The following is a 17,885-nucleotide window of genomic DNA, read 5'->3' as shown; positions in this document are numbered from 1 at the left end:
GATTTATTAAAAATAAATGTTTGTCAAACAACTAACATTTATTAAATTTTTGCTCTGTTCCATTGATCTATTTATCTGTGCTCCTCCCCCTGCCCTGGTATCCTGGAAATTATCTCTTTATGGTATATTCTAAAATTATCTTTCTTTAACTCTCCACCTCATAGATTCCCTTTTTTATAGTCTTGCCCATTTATTTTTCTGCATTAACTTCTCTACTCTTTTATTCATTTCTATGAAGAGTTCCATTGGCATATTACTTGATGTTAAAATGAATCTAAAATTAATTTGAAAAGGTGTATGTTTTTGTACACTTGAGTACATTCACGATCTCCTTGGTGTTGGTACTTCCTTCTATGGTTTTTCATGCTTCATAATTTTGGTCGGAGGTTACAAAATGACAAAAAGAATTCAGTTTTTCATAAACATTCCCTAAAGAAGCCATCAAACATGGTGGAGAGTTTTTTCTGGTTCCTTTTGCATCTTAGAGATGTGTCAATGTAATACCCTGGTCTGTCCATTTGTTGATGTTTGGTTGTTTCAGTCGTATCTTCATATCTTCATGACCCCATTTTGGGTTTTCGTGGCAAAGATGCCAGAATGGTTTGACATTTCCTTCTCTAGCTCATATTACACTTGAAGAAGTTGAAGGCAAACAGGGTGAAGTGACCTGCCTAGGATCATACAGCTAGTAAATGTCTGAGGTCAAATTTGAATTCAAGAAGATGAGTCTTCCTGATTCCAAGCCTGCCACTCTATCCACTTTACTACCTAGCTTTCCTGGGTTTGGGGGCTATTTATATTTTGTCTTTTATATAGATTTGTCTCATTTTTTTATCTTTAAAAAGACTATTATGGATATTATCTTTGTATCTTGAAAATTTGTCACATATGTGCAATTTTCCAGATGTAAGCCAGCTCAATCTCATGATCATAAAAATAACTAGCATTTATATAGGACTTTTACAAATGTTATTATCTCATTTTATCCTCAGGTAGGTGCTAGTATTATTCCTGTTTTAAAAGGATGAGCAAACTGAGGTACACAGAGATTAAAGAATATATCCAGGATCACACAGTTAGAAAATATCTAAGGCCAGATTTGAATTTGAGTCTTCCTGACTCCAGCTCCAGCTCTCTTTCCACATGATAAAGTGCCACCAAGCTGCCTGTGATCCAACTTTGTGCCTTTCTTATTCTTCATTTTAAGTATCTATTTAACATAGGCTTCCTGATGGATTAACTCAGCTTTCTACCCAACTACATGTCATAATCCAGACAATGTGCATTATATATCCAATTGGTTTTTCCCACATGGATTGCTAGGTATATCTCTTCTAAGTAACCATGGATTGCATTGAGGGAGCCATGTAGTGTTCTGGATCTCAGTACAATGTCATCTACAAATAGAAGTATCTGGGGGAACTTAGGGAATCTCTGTTCTTTTGGAGTTTGTGCAGAATAGTATTAAGAATCACAATTCACTTTTGTTTTCTTTAAGGGCAGACTTAGAATAGAATAGTATAATTTTAGAATGAGTATGTACTTCACGTAATCCATTCTACACTTCAACAGGAATTCCTCCTGTGGAATCCCTGAAAAGTGGTCATCCATTCTATTTATAAAGATCTCTAGTTACAGGGAGCTCACTTTCCTACTTTTTAAATGGTATTTGGGAGGTTTTTCTGATATTAAGCAGATAACTTCCTCTCTAAAACTTCTAGTAGTCAAAGTTCAGACTCTAGAAACTAAGCAGAAAAATCTTAATCCCTCTTTCATATGATAGTTGTTCAAATCAATAGAAACATCTGTCTTTTGTGCAAGTGTGTTTCTTTTTTGTTTCATAGATTTCCTCACATGTATTTCTTCTTACATATACTTATGTTTGCACAGCTAAAAAAAAAATTCAACAATTGGTAGTCAACCTTCTGATGATAGTTCTCACCCTACTTAGCTACATTGGTTCTTTTATCACAATCTATTGCTGAGTCTATAACTGAAGTCTTTCCATCTTGGTGGAACCTGTTAAGAGTTTGTATCTACTGTCACCTCCACGCCATTCTGAGGCATCAGTAGAAGACTTCTGTGGAGTGGTTTTAGAATGTAACATATAAAATTCCTTCCTTTTAAAATTTATTAGTTTTAAGTGTTCCTTTGTGACCAAGTTAATTTTCTTTGCCAATGTTCCATTTATACTTGAAAAGAATGTTATATTTATAATGTTTTTTCCTTTACAGTCTTTCCATATAACTGTTCAGTAATCTGTTCAAATATGTATTTTTGCTTAATTTTTTATATTCTGGTAGACACTGAGATCTATAATTATTAATTTTTCACTAGTTTCTTTTTGTAAGACTGTAAGCTTTTTTTTCCATAGCTTTTTATTTACAACTTATATGTATGGGTAATTTTACAGTATTGACAATTGCCAAACCTTTTGTTCCAATTTTTCCCCTCTTTCCCCCCCACTCCCTGCCCTAGATGGCAGGATGACCAGTAGATGTTAAATATATTAAAGTATAAATTAGATACACAATAAGTATACATGACCAAACCGTTATTTTGCTGTACAAAAAGAATCAGACTCTGAAATATTGTACAATTAGCCTATGAAGGAAATTCAAAATGCAGGCAGGCAAAAATATAGGGATTGGGAATTCTATGTAGTGGTTCATAGTCATCTCCCAGAGTTCTTTCCCTGGGTGTAGCTGGTTCAGTTCATTACTGCTCCATTGGAACTGATTTGGTTCATCTCATTGCTGAAGATGGTCAGGTCTGTCAGAATTGATCATCATATAGTATTGTTGTTGAAGTCTATAATCTCCTGGCCCTGCTCGTTTCACTCAGCATCAGTTCGTGTAAGTCTCTCCAGGCCTTTCTGAAATCATCCTGTTGGTCATTTCTTACAGAACAATAATATTCCATAATATTTATATACCACGATTTATTCCGCCATTCTCCAATTAATGGGCATCTACTCAGTTTCCAGTTTCTGGCCACTACAGAGAGGGCTGCCACAAACATTTTGGCACATACAGGTCCCTTTCCCTTTTTTAATATCTCTTTGGGGTATAAGCCCAGTAGAAACACTGCTGGAGCAAAGGATATGCACAGTTTGATAACTTTTTGAGCATAGTTCCAAATCGCTCTCCAGAATGGTTGGATGTATTCACAATTCCACCAACAATGTATTAGTGTCCCTGTTTTCTCACATCCCCCCCAACATTCCACATTATCTTTCTCTGTCATTCTAGCCAAGGACTATAAGCTTTTAAGAATTAATTTAAATCCTGGATTTTTAAAACTATATGCATACTAATTTTTTTTTCATGAATTATAGCAAAATAGGGGAAAACAGAGTATTTTTTTTAGTACATTTTCGTTTAAGACCTCAGTTTTTTCAGATATCATTGCCACTTCGTTTTTCCTCATTGCTATATTTATATATATGTATACATTAGATAAGCCTTATAATTATAATCCATATGAATCTTTTCTGTATGATCTATTTTCCTGAAGACAAAATATTGCTACATTCTGCTTTGTAATCTATTTTATAACCTTTTTTTTAATTAGAGAATTCAGTCTTTTTCTGCTTTATGTGATAATGGTTAGATTTGACTTATTCTGTACAACTTTTAGCTATAATTGTTATTTATGAGAAAGGAATGTGAAGTGTAGTCTTTAGTCATAAGTTGTGACTGTTCTTTTAACTAAACCAAGCTTAATAAGACTAAATACAATTCATATATATTTGAAACCATTTTTGTCCTTCTGTTTGTCTTTCCCTCCCTTCAAATTTAATCAGAACATTCAATATTTTAACCATTACAATATTGCATTTTGTAAAAATCTCTTTTTGGAGGCTTCTTCTCTTACACTAAGTGTGATTATGACTATTACCTAGTTTTAAGCACCATGTTATTCTGTTAAGTGTTAAAAATTTTATCTTAAATGCCACTGAAATCTCAAGCTCAGCATATCCCCAAACGAATTTATTTTATTTCTCCTAAACTTGTTCTTCCTTCTGACTTTAGTATTTTCATTAAGGCACTGCCATTTGCCTTGTCTTCTCATATTTGTAACCTTGGGGTTATATTTAATTTGTTGCTGTCCTTTCCTTTCCGCATCTGTTATAAAATCAGCTCCATATTATCTTTCCTATTCATCCTTTCCTTATGCTATTCTTGTAATGCCCTTGATTCTCTTCCTTGCCTTTGAAATCCAACTCTTATTAATGCTGTCCCTTTCAGGAACCTTTTCCTGATCTTTCTGGTTGGTAATGGAACCTTTTGGAACCCATACATCACTTTAATACTTCAAGAAAGGAAAAAAAAATTAGTCTATGAACTTTATGCCAGTGACAAGAATGTCAAGTCTTAGAAAAATTCTAGAATAAAACATTAAAGGGATAACTGGTTAATGTCCAGAAAGAGAATCAGTTATTATAAAGAACGAGCATGACTTCATCTAAGACAGGCCATGACAGATTAATCTCATTTCCTTTTCTTGACTGTTGCCTAATTTATAGTTGAGGAAAATTCTGTAGATATAGTTTACTTAGGCTTTAACAAAACATTTAATACATATACTGTTCTTAAAGAGAAGACAAAGATTTGTAGATGAGATAATAATAGAATTAAGTGGATTTGGAACCAGTTGGATAACCATACTTAAAAAGCAGTTATTTATACTTGATTACCCATTGAAAAGAAGTCTCCAGAGATTTGTGCTTGGCTCTATGATGTTTAATATGATTTAGATAAAGATAAAAATGGCATACTTATTAAATTTTTAGATGACATGAGATCTGGATGGTCCCAAAAGGGTTTGGCCAGACTAAACATTGGGGTGAAAAAAATAAAATGAAATTCAATAAGGATAAATGTAGTCTTGTACTTTGGTTAAAAAAATCAATTTCACAAGTATAGGATAAAATGGTTAGATAGCAATTTGTCTGAAAAAAGCTCTATTGTTCCTAGTGGGATTCCAACTCAAATATGATGTGGCAACCAAAGATAAAGCAATATCTTGAAAGACGTATTACTTCCAGGTTTAAGAAGGGGAAAATTCCACTTTTCTCTACCCTAGTCGTGCTCCATCCAAATTGTTTTGTTATTCCCTTTTTTACTGTACTTAAGCCAGTTTAAGAGGGACATCGATAAACTGGAGAGTATCCAGAGGAGGGTATCCAGAATAGTGTTGAGTTTTGATTGAAAGAGCTGGAAATGTTTAACCTGAGAAAGGTGAATTTCAGTGTGGACATAAAAAATATTTGTAGAACTGTCGCTTGGAAGAGGATTTAGATTTGTTAGGTTTAGCCCTGGGGACTGAACCAGGAATAATGGGTGCAGATTACTGATGAGAATTCTAAATCAGCTTATTCTCAGGAATTGCTAACATGAATCCATTCTGTTTCTATTATCAATCATAATCAGATCAGGTTTCCCAAATTGTCTTAACTTAGAATGATGTGAAGCTGGAACTCTTTTTTTTTTTTTTAAATAACTTTTTATTGATAGAACCCATGCCAGGGTAATTCTCCACAGCATTATCCCTTGCATTCACTTCTGCTCTGATTTTTCCCCTCCCTCCCTCCACCCCCTCCCCCAGATGGCAAGCAGTCCTTTACATGTTGAATAGGTTACAGTATATCCTAGATACAATATATGTGTGCAGAACCGAACAGTTTTCTTGTTGCACAGGGAGAATTGAATTCAGAAGGTATAAATAACCCGGGAGGAAAAACATAAATGCAAGCAGTTTATATTCATTTCCCAGTGTTTTTTCTTTGGGTGTAGCTGCTTCTGTCCATCCTTGATCAATTGAAACTGAATTAGCTCTCTTTATCGAAGAGATCCACTTCCATCAGAATACATCCTCAAACAGTATCATTGTTGAGGTATATAATGATCTCCTGATTCTGCTCATTTCACTTAGCATCAGTTCATGTAAGTCTCACCAGTCCTCTCTGTATTCATCCTGCTGGTCATTCCTTACAGAACAATAATATTCCATAACATTCATGTACCACAATTTACCCATTCTCCAATTGATGGGCATCCATTCATTTTCCAGCTTCTAGCCACTACAAACAGGGCTGCCACAAACATTTTGGCACATACAGGTCCCTTTCCCTTCTTTAGTATTTCTTTGGGATATAAGCCCAGTAGAAACACTGCTGGATCAAAGGGTATGCACAGTTTGATAACTTTTTGAGCATAGTTCCAAATTGCTCTCCAGAATGGCTGGATGTGTTCACAATTCCACCAACAATGTATCAGTGTCCCTGTTTTCCCACATCCCCACCAACATTCCACATTATCTTTCCCTGTCACTCTAGCCAATCTGACAGGTGTGTAGTGGTATTTCAGAGTTGTCTTAACTTGCATTTCTCTGATTAATAATGATTTGGAGCATATTTTCATATGTCTATAAATAGTTTCAATTTCTTCGTCTGAGAATTGTTTGTTCATATCCTTTGACCACTTATCAATTGGAGAGAAGCTGGAACTCTTAAATCAGTTCATCTTGGCCTCCATTGTTAATCCATCCTGTCTCCAGCCTCTGAGACTGTCTTACTAGAATATCTTTAGACAACCAAACTCCTCCCTGGTTCCTCTCTTTACTCCCTCTACCCTGCCCTCATCCCCTACCCCCAGACTTTAAAAGTAATTCCCCCCAAAAGCATGTTGCTCAAGCAATATGATTCTGCTTCATTAGTCATATTTCATTTCAATTCATGTGAATTATTTTATGTAATGAATGGCAAACCTTTGTAACCTCATGATAGATTTCTTTGTCATGAACCATTACTCTATTATACTATTTTTATACTTGTTATAAAATTATGCTTTCCCAAATCTGTGTTGTATTTCTACTTCATATTACCACTTTAGTTACAAAATTGCAAATGTCAACTTCATAATAGGCAAGACTTCTTAACAGGGCAGCAGGCTGCTTGAAAAGTGGAAAGGTCCCTCTTTTTGGAGGTATTCAAACAGTAGCTGGGTGAATATTATTCAAGTATGTTGTAATAGGGATTCTACTCATGAATGGATTGACTAGGGGGCCTTCCAGTTCTCAAATTCTGAGATTCTATGAAAACAGACAATCATTATGTGTAATTTAAACGTCTTTGGTTTGGGGCAACTAGATGGCACAGTGGATAGCGTATCAATCCTGGAGTCAAGACAACCTGGATTGAAATCTAGGTTTAGACATTTAACATTCATTAGCTGTATGACCTTGGACACATCACTTAACCCCAACTTCCTATCCCATCCCAACACAACAAACAAACAAATAAATAAATAAATATCGTGGTTAACAATTTTCTTTACTGTTATTTAAGTTCCATGAGGGCAGGGACTGTAACTTACCTAAATTTTATGTCTTTCCTAATATTTCATCTAGTGTTCTGCACACACTAGACACTTAAGAAATGCTTCTTGAATAAGTGAGTGAAGAAATGGATAACAAAACCTTTTCAGTGGCTTTAACTTATCTTGAAGGGTCTTTGAAATGGAAGACTTTTCTCTATGAATTTACTGAATTCTTTAGTTTTTTAATATCTTTCTTTTAGATGGAAAATGGATTCTGTTTTAAAATATTATGTGTTGTATTCTAATTTTTTCCATTCTTATCTGATTTTTATGGAGAAAGCTAGAGATATGCTGATTGGTGTGTTTTGATATGGGATTTCTGTTTTATGAGTGGCTTGAGGGATTTTTCTTTATGTTATATCTTGAAGGTTGATATTGATATAACTAGGTGAGTTGAATTTTTGGTTCTCCTTGTTAGATTTCTGTGGGTTCCTTTGATTTTTTCTCGTAAGAACATTGTTTCTTGGTATGGTTTTTGAATGGGTTTTTTTGGAAGTATAATAATTTGATTTTTTTTCTATTTTGTTAAATTCAGAGATATTCGAATTCTAGCTCAAATTCCTGGATTGCTTCTCTGTATCTGTCTTTTTCTTGCATTCCTTTAAAATACTTTTTCAATTCAGTATTTTTCTGAACTTAGTCTTCTAGTTTACTGTATTGTTCTACCCACTAAATTCATGCTGCTTCTTCTCTTTTTAAGAAATCATTAATGATTGATTTTCTTGGTCCTAAAATAGTCTATAGTTTTTTGGTTTTCATATTTTGTTTCTTCTCTAATTTTCTTTTAATTTTCTAATTTTTTGGGAGGAGTGATGAGATGATTTCTGAGTGCCTTGCAGCTCTAGCATTGTTTGTGTCTTTTTTTTTCCAGCAGTTCTTAGTCTTTTTGCTCCTTTTTATTTTTCAAAATACATGCAAAGATAGTTTTCAACATTCATCCTTGCAAAATCTCGTGTTTCATATTTTTCTTCCCCCTTAGACAGCAAGAAATATAATATAGATAAAACATGTACAATTCTTCTAAAGACTTTCACATTTATCATGCTGCATGAGAAAAATAAAATCAAAAAAGAATAAAAGCTAGAGGAAAAAAAAAGCAAGCAAACAAAGGATCTTCTATGAAGAAGTATAGAAGTATGGGACATAGAGTGTTGGGATAAATAGCTTCATTCACCTCATTAGGCCCTGAAAGTATCAGGGGAAAATAGCTGGCTTGTATTGATTACCCTAGGTTACTAAAAAAGGATTACCATCTTATTCCATGTGCTCTGTTGAAGAAGGCTGCCATTTGTATAATATAATTTATATTTCCATCTAAAAGAATTGTTTGTGTAACTTTTCACAAGAAAGTTGGCAACCACATGATGACTATTTTGGGTCCTGGCGACTCATGGGAGCCATTTCCTCAGGTGTGGAAGGGCTTAATGAAGAGTGTTAACCACGTTTACAAAATCACAACACTTAAAATTTTTTTAAAACATGTTAATTAAAGTTTTGATTTCCAAATTTTATCTCTCCCTTCTTCTTTCCCCTCCTACTTCTCTGAGATGGTAAGTAATCAGATACAGGTTATACATATACAATTGCATAAAATCTTTTACTATCTGTCACTTTTTACATGAAGACTTGATAAAAAGAAAAAAAAGAAAGAAAGAAAGTGAAAAATAGCATGCTTCAGTTTCCATTCAATCAATATCAGTTCTTTATCTGGAGACAGATAGTGTGCTTCATTATTAGTCCTTTGGATTGTCTTGGATCTTTTTATTACTGAGAATAGCTAAGTTCTTCACAGTTCTTCATCAGACAATATTCTTCTTGTATATAGTACTCTCCTGGTTCTGTTCACTTCACTATGCATCAGTTCATAAAGTTCAGGTTTTTCTGAAATCATCCTGCTTGTCATTTCTTATGTCACAATACTATTCCATTACAATTGTATATCACAGCTTGTTTAGCCATTCCCCAATTGATAGGTATCCCTTTGATTTCTAATTCTTAACTACCACAAAAAAGGACTGCTGTAAGTATTTTTGTACAAATAGGTCCTTTTCTCTTTTTTGGGATATAGACCTGGCAGAATCACAGGACTTTTGAAGTGTGTGGGTGCTTTAAACGAGGGCCAGTCAGTGTCACTGAAAGTTCTTTGTACAAGTTCCCAAATTTGATGACAAAGGCATCTCTAAATGAGGCCACTCAGCTTTTGCCCAGAAGAGATAAAAGGAGAAGGCATAAGACTAAGGGATTTATTAAAAGATATTCTGTCCAACCAGTGGCTCAGGAAGACTGGAGATGCTACAGTCCTCTAAATAGGCATCCAAATTAGAGTATAGTAGCTTTAAAGCTAGTTTCCTAGTTTCCCTTTGTTCTGTGAGAAAAATCTTATCCCTATGCTTGTCAGACATTTTTTCTCTTTTTTTCACATTCCATGAGTGGTGACTAGGAAAGGGACGAAATCATGGGCTCCCTCTGTTTCCAGGGTCATACTCTAGGATCTCTGAGCACAGTTGAGGGGGGTGGGACATTTTCTGATTTACTCAAGGTTACCTGGCAGGGGAGATATAGAAGGTTTTATCTCAAGATGCCAGGTATATGATCTGGGACTGCGTGAACTCAGCTAGAAGCTTATTTGTGAAAATGTTATTGTAAAAGAGGGGGAAACCTTCTTTGTTGCTTCAGGGGTACGTGGAGAATGGCCTTGTGTTGTTAAAATGAGAAATCAAAAGGCTTTATCGAGGTATTTATGACTTCCACTCCCCACTTTGGGATTCTAATTTTAATAACCATAGCTAACATTTATATAGTGTTTACTGTGTGCCAGATACTATGCTAAATGCTGGTCAAACAAATGAGGTAAACGACAGTTCCTGCCCTCTTAAGGAGCTTAAAATGGAATGGATAATAATAGCTAGTATTTATGTAGTACCTATTATGTCTAAGACCCTGTGCTAAGTTTTTTTTTTTTAAACAATCATTATTGCATTTGATCCTCACAGCAATTCTAGGAGGTAGTGCTTATTATTATCCCCATTTTACAGGTGAAAAAGTTGATGCAAACAGAAGTTTAATGACTTGCCCTAGCATACACTAGGGTGCTAATAAGTGTCTTAGGCTAGATTTGCATTCAGATCTTCCTGTCTCCAGACCTAGTACTTAATTCCATCCAAACTAGACCATGCTAACTTGGAGTTTAGAGGAAAAGGGAAAGAAATCCAGAACACAAGAAAATACTAAAGAGGGCTTTCAAAAATTATTGTTAATATAGCTATGCATAAATGCATATGTGCATGTATCCATATATATTTTGTAACAAGATGGACTTCTTTTTTCCCAGTATGAGAAAAAGAGAACTTATAATTGTAAAATTCTAAAAAGCAAGGTCATATCCTTCTACACATAAGAATAAAGGGTCATGCTCATGATAGAAAATGTTATCTACATCCAGAGAAAGACCTGGAGTCAGAAAATGCAGATAGAAGCATATGATATTCCCTTTATTTGTGTGTGTTTTTCCTTTTGTTTCGTTTCTTCTTTCACAACATGGTTAATATGGAAATACGTTTTCCATATGTTTAGATAACATATCTAATTGTTTAGGGAATTTTGTCCATCCTTCCGTCCCTTTCCACATTCCTAACTCAGAAGTTTTATAAGATATCCAATTCTCTTCCCTTTAGGGTTCTACAATTTTACAAAAACAGCCAATATAATTAGTGCATCTGCTCATTCTGTTCCCCAAATCCCTTTCTTGAGGGGATGACCCCCTTATGGTTTGCTCTGGACGGTTTCAGGCTTTCTTTCTGCCAGGGTCCTGAGTGCTTTCCTGGCTCTGGGTTGGGGCCACTTGTTTCTTTTTCTCCAGCTACGTGGGCAGGAAGAGGATGCAAGTAGAGCACCCAGAGAAGGCAGTGCCACATGTTCGGAACCTGGTAGAGGCTGACTACTCCTACTGGACCCTGGCCTATGTCATCTCCCTCCAGGGAGCTCAGAAGCTGCTCGATGCCCAGCCTCTCTCTAAGATGCTGCCTGTGGATGAGTTCCTGCCTGTGATGTTTGATAAACATCCAGTGTAAGTGTGTGGGACTGGGGGTGGGACAGGGATGGTCCTGTTCCCTTTTGGAGAAGCATGGGAAATGCAGCAAACCTGATCTTCCTTGACATGTGTCTGTGGTGGGGAGACAGCCCATGGGGGTTGTATGCCATGCTAGGAGGTCAGAGCTATGTGTCTTCCTAGCTGGGATGGAGCGGGGAGGGGCAAGGCAGGGTTATCTCTAGGGAGATGGCCCTCCCTGGTCCCTAGGGAAAAGCAGTGACCCTCTGCTGACAATAGCCTGGCTTTCAAAGTTGTTTCAGTAAAATTAAAGGCTATGTGCTCTTGTCTGTGGTCTTGAAAGAGGGCAGGCTCATTTAAGAGTCAGGCAGTACCTGGTTGGTTGGGGCTTTTTATCTATTACCTATCTACTATAACCCTGCAATGGCCTTTGGTGCTCCAGGGTAAACTGATCTGTCTATCTGTAATAGGGCTCTTTGGTGCTGGGAAAGAGGGGTATAATATCAGATATATTCTAATAAGGGTATATCATTTGACTTGATTCCTCTTTACCCAGGTTGGGGCTTGGCCTTTTTGGGGATGGGTACTATCATCTTACAGGGTTTCCATCCCAGCGTTCAAGGGAGGGGCTGCCCTAGCCTGGAGGAGCCTCCAATAGTATGAGATGGGGAGGTACGAAGATGGGCAGAGTATGAACTCAAGGTTGGAGGAGCTCAGGGTACAGTGAACCCCCTGGGATGAAGGGTGCTGAGAGAGGAAGGGAGGAGTGGGTAAAGGATGCAAAGCAATACAGGGGAGATGGCAGCTCAGCTTTTAAAGAGCCCCCTTTTCTGCAGCTCTGAATACAAAGAACACTTTGAGAAGCGAGACCTCCTGGCCTTCTCGGTGGAGCCCCTGCTTGTGTACCCAACTCATTACACAGGGGATGATGGCTACATCAGTGATACAGAGACCTCAGTTGTGTGGAATAATGAAAAGGTGAAGACAGACTGGGATCGAGCCAAGTCCCAGAAAATGAAAGAGCAGCAGGAGCTGAGCAAGGAAGCCAAGAACTCAGACGTTTTACAGTCTCCGCTTGACAGCACAGCCCGAGATGAGCTGTGATCCAACAGAGCTGTGTCTCAGAAGCCCCAAAGGCCTGGCATCTATTGGGAGCTGGTGTGGACACAGCAGAGAGGGATGGGGAAAGGGAGCAAGAGCAGAGCCCAGGGAGGGAGAACCTGGCACCAGAACTGTGTCTCATTGGCACCTCAGGCTCTGGGGAGATATATCCCAAGATCTTAAGAGCCCCATGCTCAATTTGGGGGAAACATGGTAGCATGGACACACAGTGGGAGCTTAATAAGTATGTGATTGATTAATCCTGCAATGTGCTCTGCTGGAGAATATTTTGTCTTCTTCCTTTGAGTCAAAATCTAGGAACTTGAGGACATGAAAGAAGCTTCCTGAGAAGTTTGAGGTTTAAAAAAAAAACATCTTTTTGAGGTTTCTCACACCGGAAAAATCTGCAGAGACCAATGCATTTCTGAGCAGTCAGTGGGAGCAGGGCCTTCCCTTGACTGCAGGAAGGACCTCATTTCTACTAATGTCCGAGGAGGGGGGGTAGAATTTACCAGCCCTAGAGATTTTCTGAAGGTCAGAAAGCCACATTTTCTTAGCCAGGCTTTGTCCCTGGAGGATCATCAGGATGCTGGCCTGTCAGCTGACTTTCTGCTCTAACATTCAGCATTACTCAGGTGACTCTTTTGGTCTGGCTCAGGTATTATAGAAGCATATGGAGGGATAACTGGGCTGCTCTGAAATGAGGGAGCTGTTCCGCAGGCCTTGCAGCTGGCAGCATGGCTAAAGGGGCCCCTCTGAGTGAGGGTTCTGGGCAGCGGCACCTTCCCGCCCCCTCTGTCTCCTGGACTTATGGTGACTTTGTCAACATGTGACCAAAACTAACTTATCTTAACCTAAAGTTTAATTTGTACCTTAAAGAAAATTGGCCTTATCATTGCTGATGTCTGAGACCCTAACTTCAGTCCTATGATCCTAGGTTCCCTTTGGCTTCCTTACTGACAGAACATGTTCATCTTTTATTTCCAGTGGGCTGTCTACCCTTTCCTCTCTGCTGTCAGACAGCTCAGTGAGGTGAGGTGATCAGAGCAGACGGGTGGTGCACATTGCCTTACTGAACTGATTTCAAAGGTCTCCTCATAGGGGGATGGACTAGATTATTTGTCCTGTTTCTTCACTTAATTTCTCTGTTACATACTTGACCCATCAGTCACCAGAAATTCGGAGGTGATGTGATGTCCTTCTTGCCTTTTGACCAAAAATGGCCCTTCTTTTTGAGGTGCCTGGTGTGCCTTCTTACAAGCCCCCCACTCCCTCTCCCAAGTTGTCTTCCCATGAGCCCAGATGAAACAGTGTTAGGCTGGGAATTGCTTGCTTTCACTGCAAGTGATTAATTTTTGTACATTGTTTTTGTAAATGTTTCAATGTTTCTGTACATTTTTTAAAAAAAATAAATTGCTTTCTTGCTGTTGTCTTTTTTTTCTTGCAATAAATGTTTGCTTAAGGGATTTTGTTGGGTGGGGTTGTTCTAAGGCTAGGATTGTGAAGAGTTTCTAGAAGTCAATAAACATTTATTAAACACCTACTATATACTAGGCACTTTACAAAGCTCTGGACATAGGAAAATAAGCAGGCAAAAAAGTAAGGAGCAAAGAATTGAGAAGTGGTTAATGGCCATTTTCTGTGAGAGAGTGGTCACGGTAGGGATTTGGTTAGAGGTGATTTCTTAGCTGAGTAGAAGATTTAGGAGAAAGGAACATGTAGTCAGAGGTCATTTCATTTGGGAACATTAGTTCTGAGAAAGGATGGTGAAATAATTTACTAGAATGAAGACCTTATTCCACTTCCCATCCCATCAGGTGAGGCAGAAGTTTGATTCAAGTACCATCCACTGTACTTTTTTCCTCATCATATCTTATCTGGACTATGGCAAATGTCTTTCTGCTTCCACACTGTACTTCCTGCTTTACCTTGTACACAGCTACCAAAATGATATTCTCAAAATACTGATCTGATCAATATTCAAAACATTCCAATATCCTAAAATCTTCACTGGCTTCCTGGTCTCTCTAGGTTAAAATAGAAACCTAGCATGGCCTTTAAAGCTCTCCATCACATGGTTTCCATCTATCTTTCCAATCTTAATTCTTCAAACACTTGCCCGTCAGTCTGGCTTGCTAGCTTTCTCCAAATATGGTATCGAGTCTCTTGCCTTTCATGCCTGAATTTCATTCCTTTCTCACCTCAACCTGTCACACTCCCTCCCTTCTTTTAAAGTCCAAATGAGGTCCTTTCTTAAAATGTCTTTTCTGTTCCCAATGGTTAGGATTCTTTCCTTTTTGAAATTATTTTGTCTTTATTGCATTAACTTATGCATACAGATAGTATCCCTCACAGAACATAAGCTCTTTGAAATCAAGTACCTGAGCTCATAGCTTGCTGGGGCTGTTTGAACTTCCCTAGCAAGGACATTTTAGGCCTTTCCAGAGCTATCTCCCTCATGTCAAAGGAAGGTAAAACTTCAGAGTTTTCTGAGACCACAGCTCCCTCCTTTCCCTTTCTTCTCCAACCCCAAGTCTTCATTGGTGGCCAGTTCTACCTTCCATCGTGTCCTTTTATTAACTATCTTATAGTAAACATTTCTCTCCAGGAAAGAGAGAAGACCCCCAGGATTCAGTAAGTGAGGTTTGTGCTTAGGTTTCATCCAGGGCCACTTGGCAGATGAAAGAAGGCGGACACTGCAGTTTGAAACCTAGGGACAAAAGGCTCTAATTGGTTCTGAGTACTGGGAAATAACCACTGGGTGACAGCACTAACACGTTTCTTGCTTCAGCAACGTGACTGCCAGGAAAGCACCGTTGTGATTCCAAGTGTGTCCACAAAGTGGCTCATAGGTGTGAGTGAGGCTCAGAAGAGTTTGTCCTTTTAGAGATTCAGGAGAATGCTTAATCCTGGTTTACTATTTACTAGGGACAACCAGGGGTGATGCAGTAGATAAGAGTGCCAGACTTGGAACAGGAAGCCTCATTTTCCCGAGTTCATATCTATCTGGTCAGATACATAGTAAATGTGTGATCCTGCAAAAGTCCTGCTTGCCTCAATTTCCTCATTTATGAAATGAACTGCGAGATGCTTTTTCTATCCTAAATTGCTACACAATGCTTCTGGTTGACTATGTGCTCTAAGTGAGCTTGAAAAGTTAAAAAAAAAATCTGTACCCAAGAAGGTGACTCTACTGGCAGCAAGCTAGCAGTCTTGCTAATATACTAATACATTTATTTGCTTTAAGTTTGGCTTGCAATCTTTTACTCCCAACCCTCAAATTGTCTCTCAGGGGTATACCTCTCTCAAGAGGTCCCTTTGCTGTCAGATCAGAGAATTCTCTGACCATCTCATTCCAATTCTTAAGGTTTTTGGGAGCAAACCAGAAGAGAAATGTCAACTGCCCTTTAACGACTCAATTGACCAAATGCAACAGCCTGAAGGCTGAGAGAGCAGAGAGGTGATGCTATACTTATTTATGTATATTTTGTGGCACTCTCCCTCCCCCCTCCCATGTAAGATCCTTGAAAACAGGGACTGATTTTTTTTTTGTCTTCAGATTCTCAAGTCCTAGCCAAATGCTTGTTGAATTGAAGAGCAGAGCAAAAACTCAAGCAATATTCATGAACATATAGTAGCAATATCCAGCTGTTGTGCCCTGAATTGTTATGCCCTGAATAAAATTATTATGACCACCCCCCTCTTCCTTGCCATTAGGATTGGAAGAACTGAGTCAGGAAAATCCTTGACATACCAGTTAGGCATAAAATCCAGGTGCATTATCTGGATCTTTGCCAGGATAATTCCCCCTCCATTTGAGTATTGCCTCCCACTTCCATGTATCCTGCCCTCAACCTTCTTATCTTGTTCCTTAGCCTGTCAGGATTAAGTTATGATCCTTTTCTGGAATTATGGCTTCTCCGCTCACCCAGTATCCTCGTTTCCTCTATAAGATTGTTTACTCAGGTTATGTATTCTGTTTGCAAACCCTGTTTAGCTAAAAGCCTATAAAAGTTCCCTGCCTCAGTTCCTTAGGGTCAAATGATTTTTGAACATGAGTTTCATTCAGTCAACTAGCCTAAAACTTTCCACATTAAAGTTAAAATCAATCTCTGTCTTGCCTCAGTTTCTCTAGAATTACACAGCAATGCCTAAAATGGAGGACTGATGTAACCAATAAAAATCATTTATTTCAAATAAAATTTGGTTAAATTTCTTTTGGTTGCAGGGTAATGGAGGGGTAATGTGAGAAGAAGCCATTCTTATCTGAAATCTGCACCCCTAGGGACCACTCCAGCTAGCATTTGTCATCTCCCACCAGCAAAACATAAATCCTGTTTTATTTGTGTGTCTTACTAAGGTTGAAAAAGGATTTCTCTTTCATTAAATGCAGGATTCTGTTTTCCTCCTGCTTTCCCTCTTCCTCTCCTTTCTTCTTTCCTCCTCCCTTTCACTCTCTTTCTCCTCTTATCTCTCCTATCCTATCCCTAAACCCTCCTTTCACCTTCTTATTCCCTCCTGTCCACACTCTCCATTACCCTTTTCTCTACCTCTAATCCCTATACAAAATCTCCTCTCCCCCAAAGCATATCCTGCTAATGTCATATATAAACTTTTTCATCTGCTCCAATTTCCCATGTCTCTGCTAGGCTCTGACTACCCTGAGCCATCCCCTCACCCTGCCCTCATTTGCTCCTCAGGCCTCGTGATCCTGGATTCATCCCAGTGAAAGCTAATGCCAGTGAGGTCACAGCTGTTGTGGTGCCCACTGATGTCGCTCACTCCAGATGTGGCCATACTAGTAATGGATGCTATGGAGATGGAGGGTGAGAAAGCAGCCAAGAAGGATCAGGAGGGCAGGAGCCATTCCAAGTACTCTTAGAATGAGCTAGTGGTCTCATATTAGTACTGTAAGAATACAGGGCAAGTGGGAGAGGGGGGTTGGGCCGGAGAGAAGGAAGAAACCTCCTTAGGAGTAAGTTGGGGAATGTAATAGTAATAGAATGTTAAGGGCCTCAAGTGGGCTGAAAGGATCAGGGAGGGGAGAAGTTCTGAGGGAGTAGATAGGATAGTCATGAATACAAGGGAGGCACCACTGAAGGTCATAGGGTAGAGAAATGACAACCTCATAGAGGCTTCTGTGAGCTCCGATGATCCCACTGCATTATTGATGGATTTGAAATACAGTTATCTTGTCCTTTCAGTGCTTCCCAGAGAGTGTAAAGCTGGTTCCTTCTCATTTTCTCCAGAGAAGAGAATTTTCATATTCTCCAGAAAATAAGGACTTTCATATTGACCTGGAAGCAGGAAAGGAGTAAGAGATGGACAATCTTTAGTCTCTATCATATATATCT

General features: G+C 38.3%; 1 protein-coding gene and 1 pseudogene across 1 annotated transcript in view; one reads left to right on the top strand and one right to left on the bottom strand.

Moving 5' to 3' along the window:
• COLGALT1 (collagen beta(1-O)galactosyltransferase 1) overlaps positions 1–13,963 on the top strand; it is a 32,193-nt gene extending 18,230 nt beyond the window's left edge. Inside the window, exons 11-12 of the mRNA XM_051971431.1 lie at positions 11,242–11,448; positions 12,267–13,963. Of these exons, the coding sequence (XP_051827391.1) occupies positions 11,242–11,448; positions 12,267–12,534 (475 nt within the window). The 3' untranslated portion in view covers positions 12,535–13,963. The remainder of the gene's footprint in view (positions 1–11,241; positions 11,449–12,266) is intronic.
• Positions 1–17,885, bottom strand: part of LOC127544676 (ribonucleoside-diphosphate reductase subunit M2-like) — a 681,272-nt pseudogene that overhangs the window by 99,434 nt on the left and 563,953 nt on the right.

This window comes from Antechinus flavipes, chromosome 1 (genome assembly GCF_016432865.1).
Source record: "Antechinus flavipes isolate AdamAnt ecotype Samford, QLD, Australia chromosome 1, AdamAnt_v2, whole genome shotgun sequence".
NCBI classification, from domain to species: Eukaryota; Metazoa; Chordata; class Mammalia; order Dasyuromorphia; family Dasyuridae; genus Antechinus; species Antechinus flavipes.
This window is presented reverse-complemented; position numbering and strand designations above follow the sequence as displayed.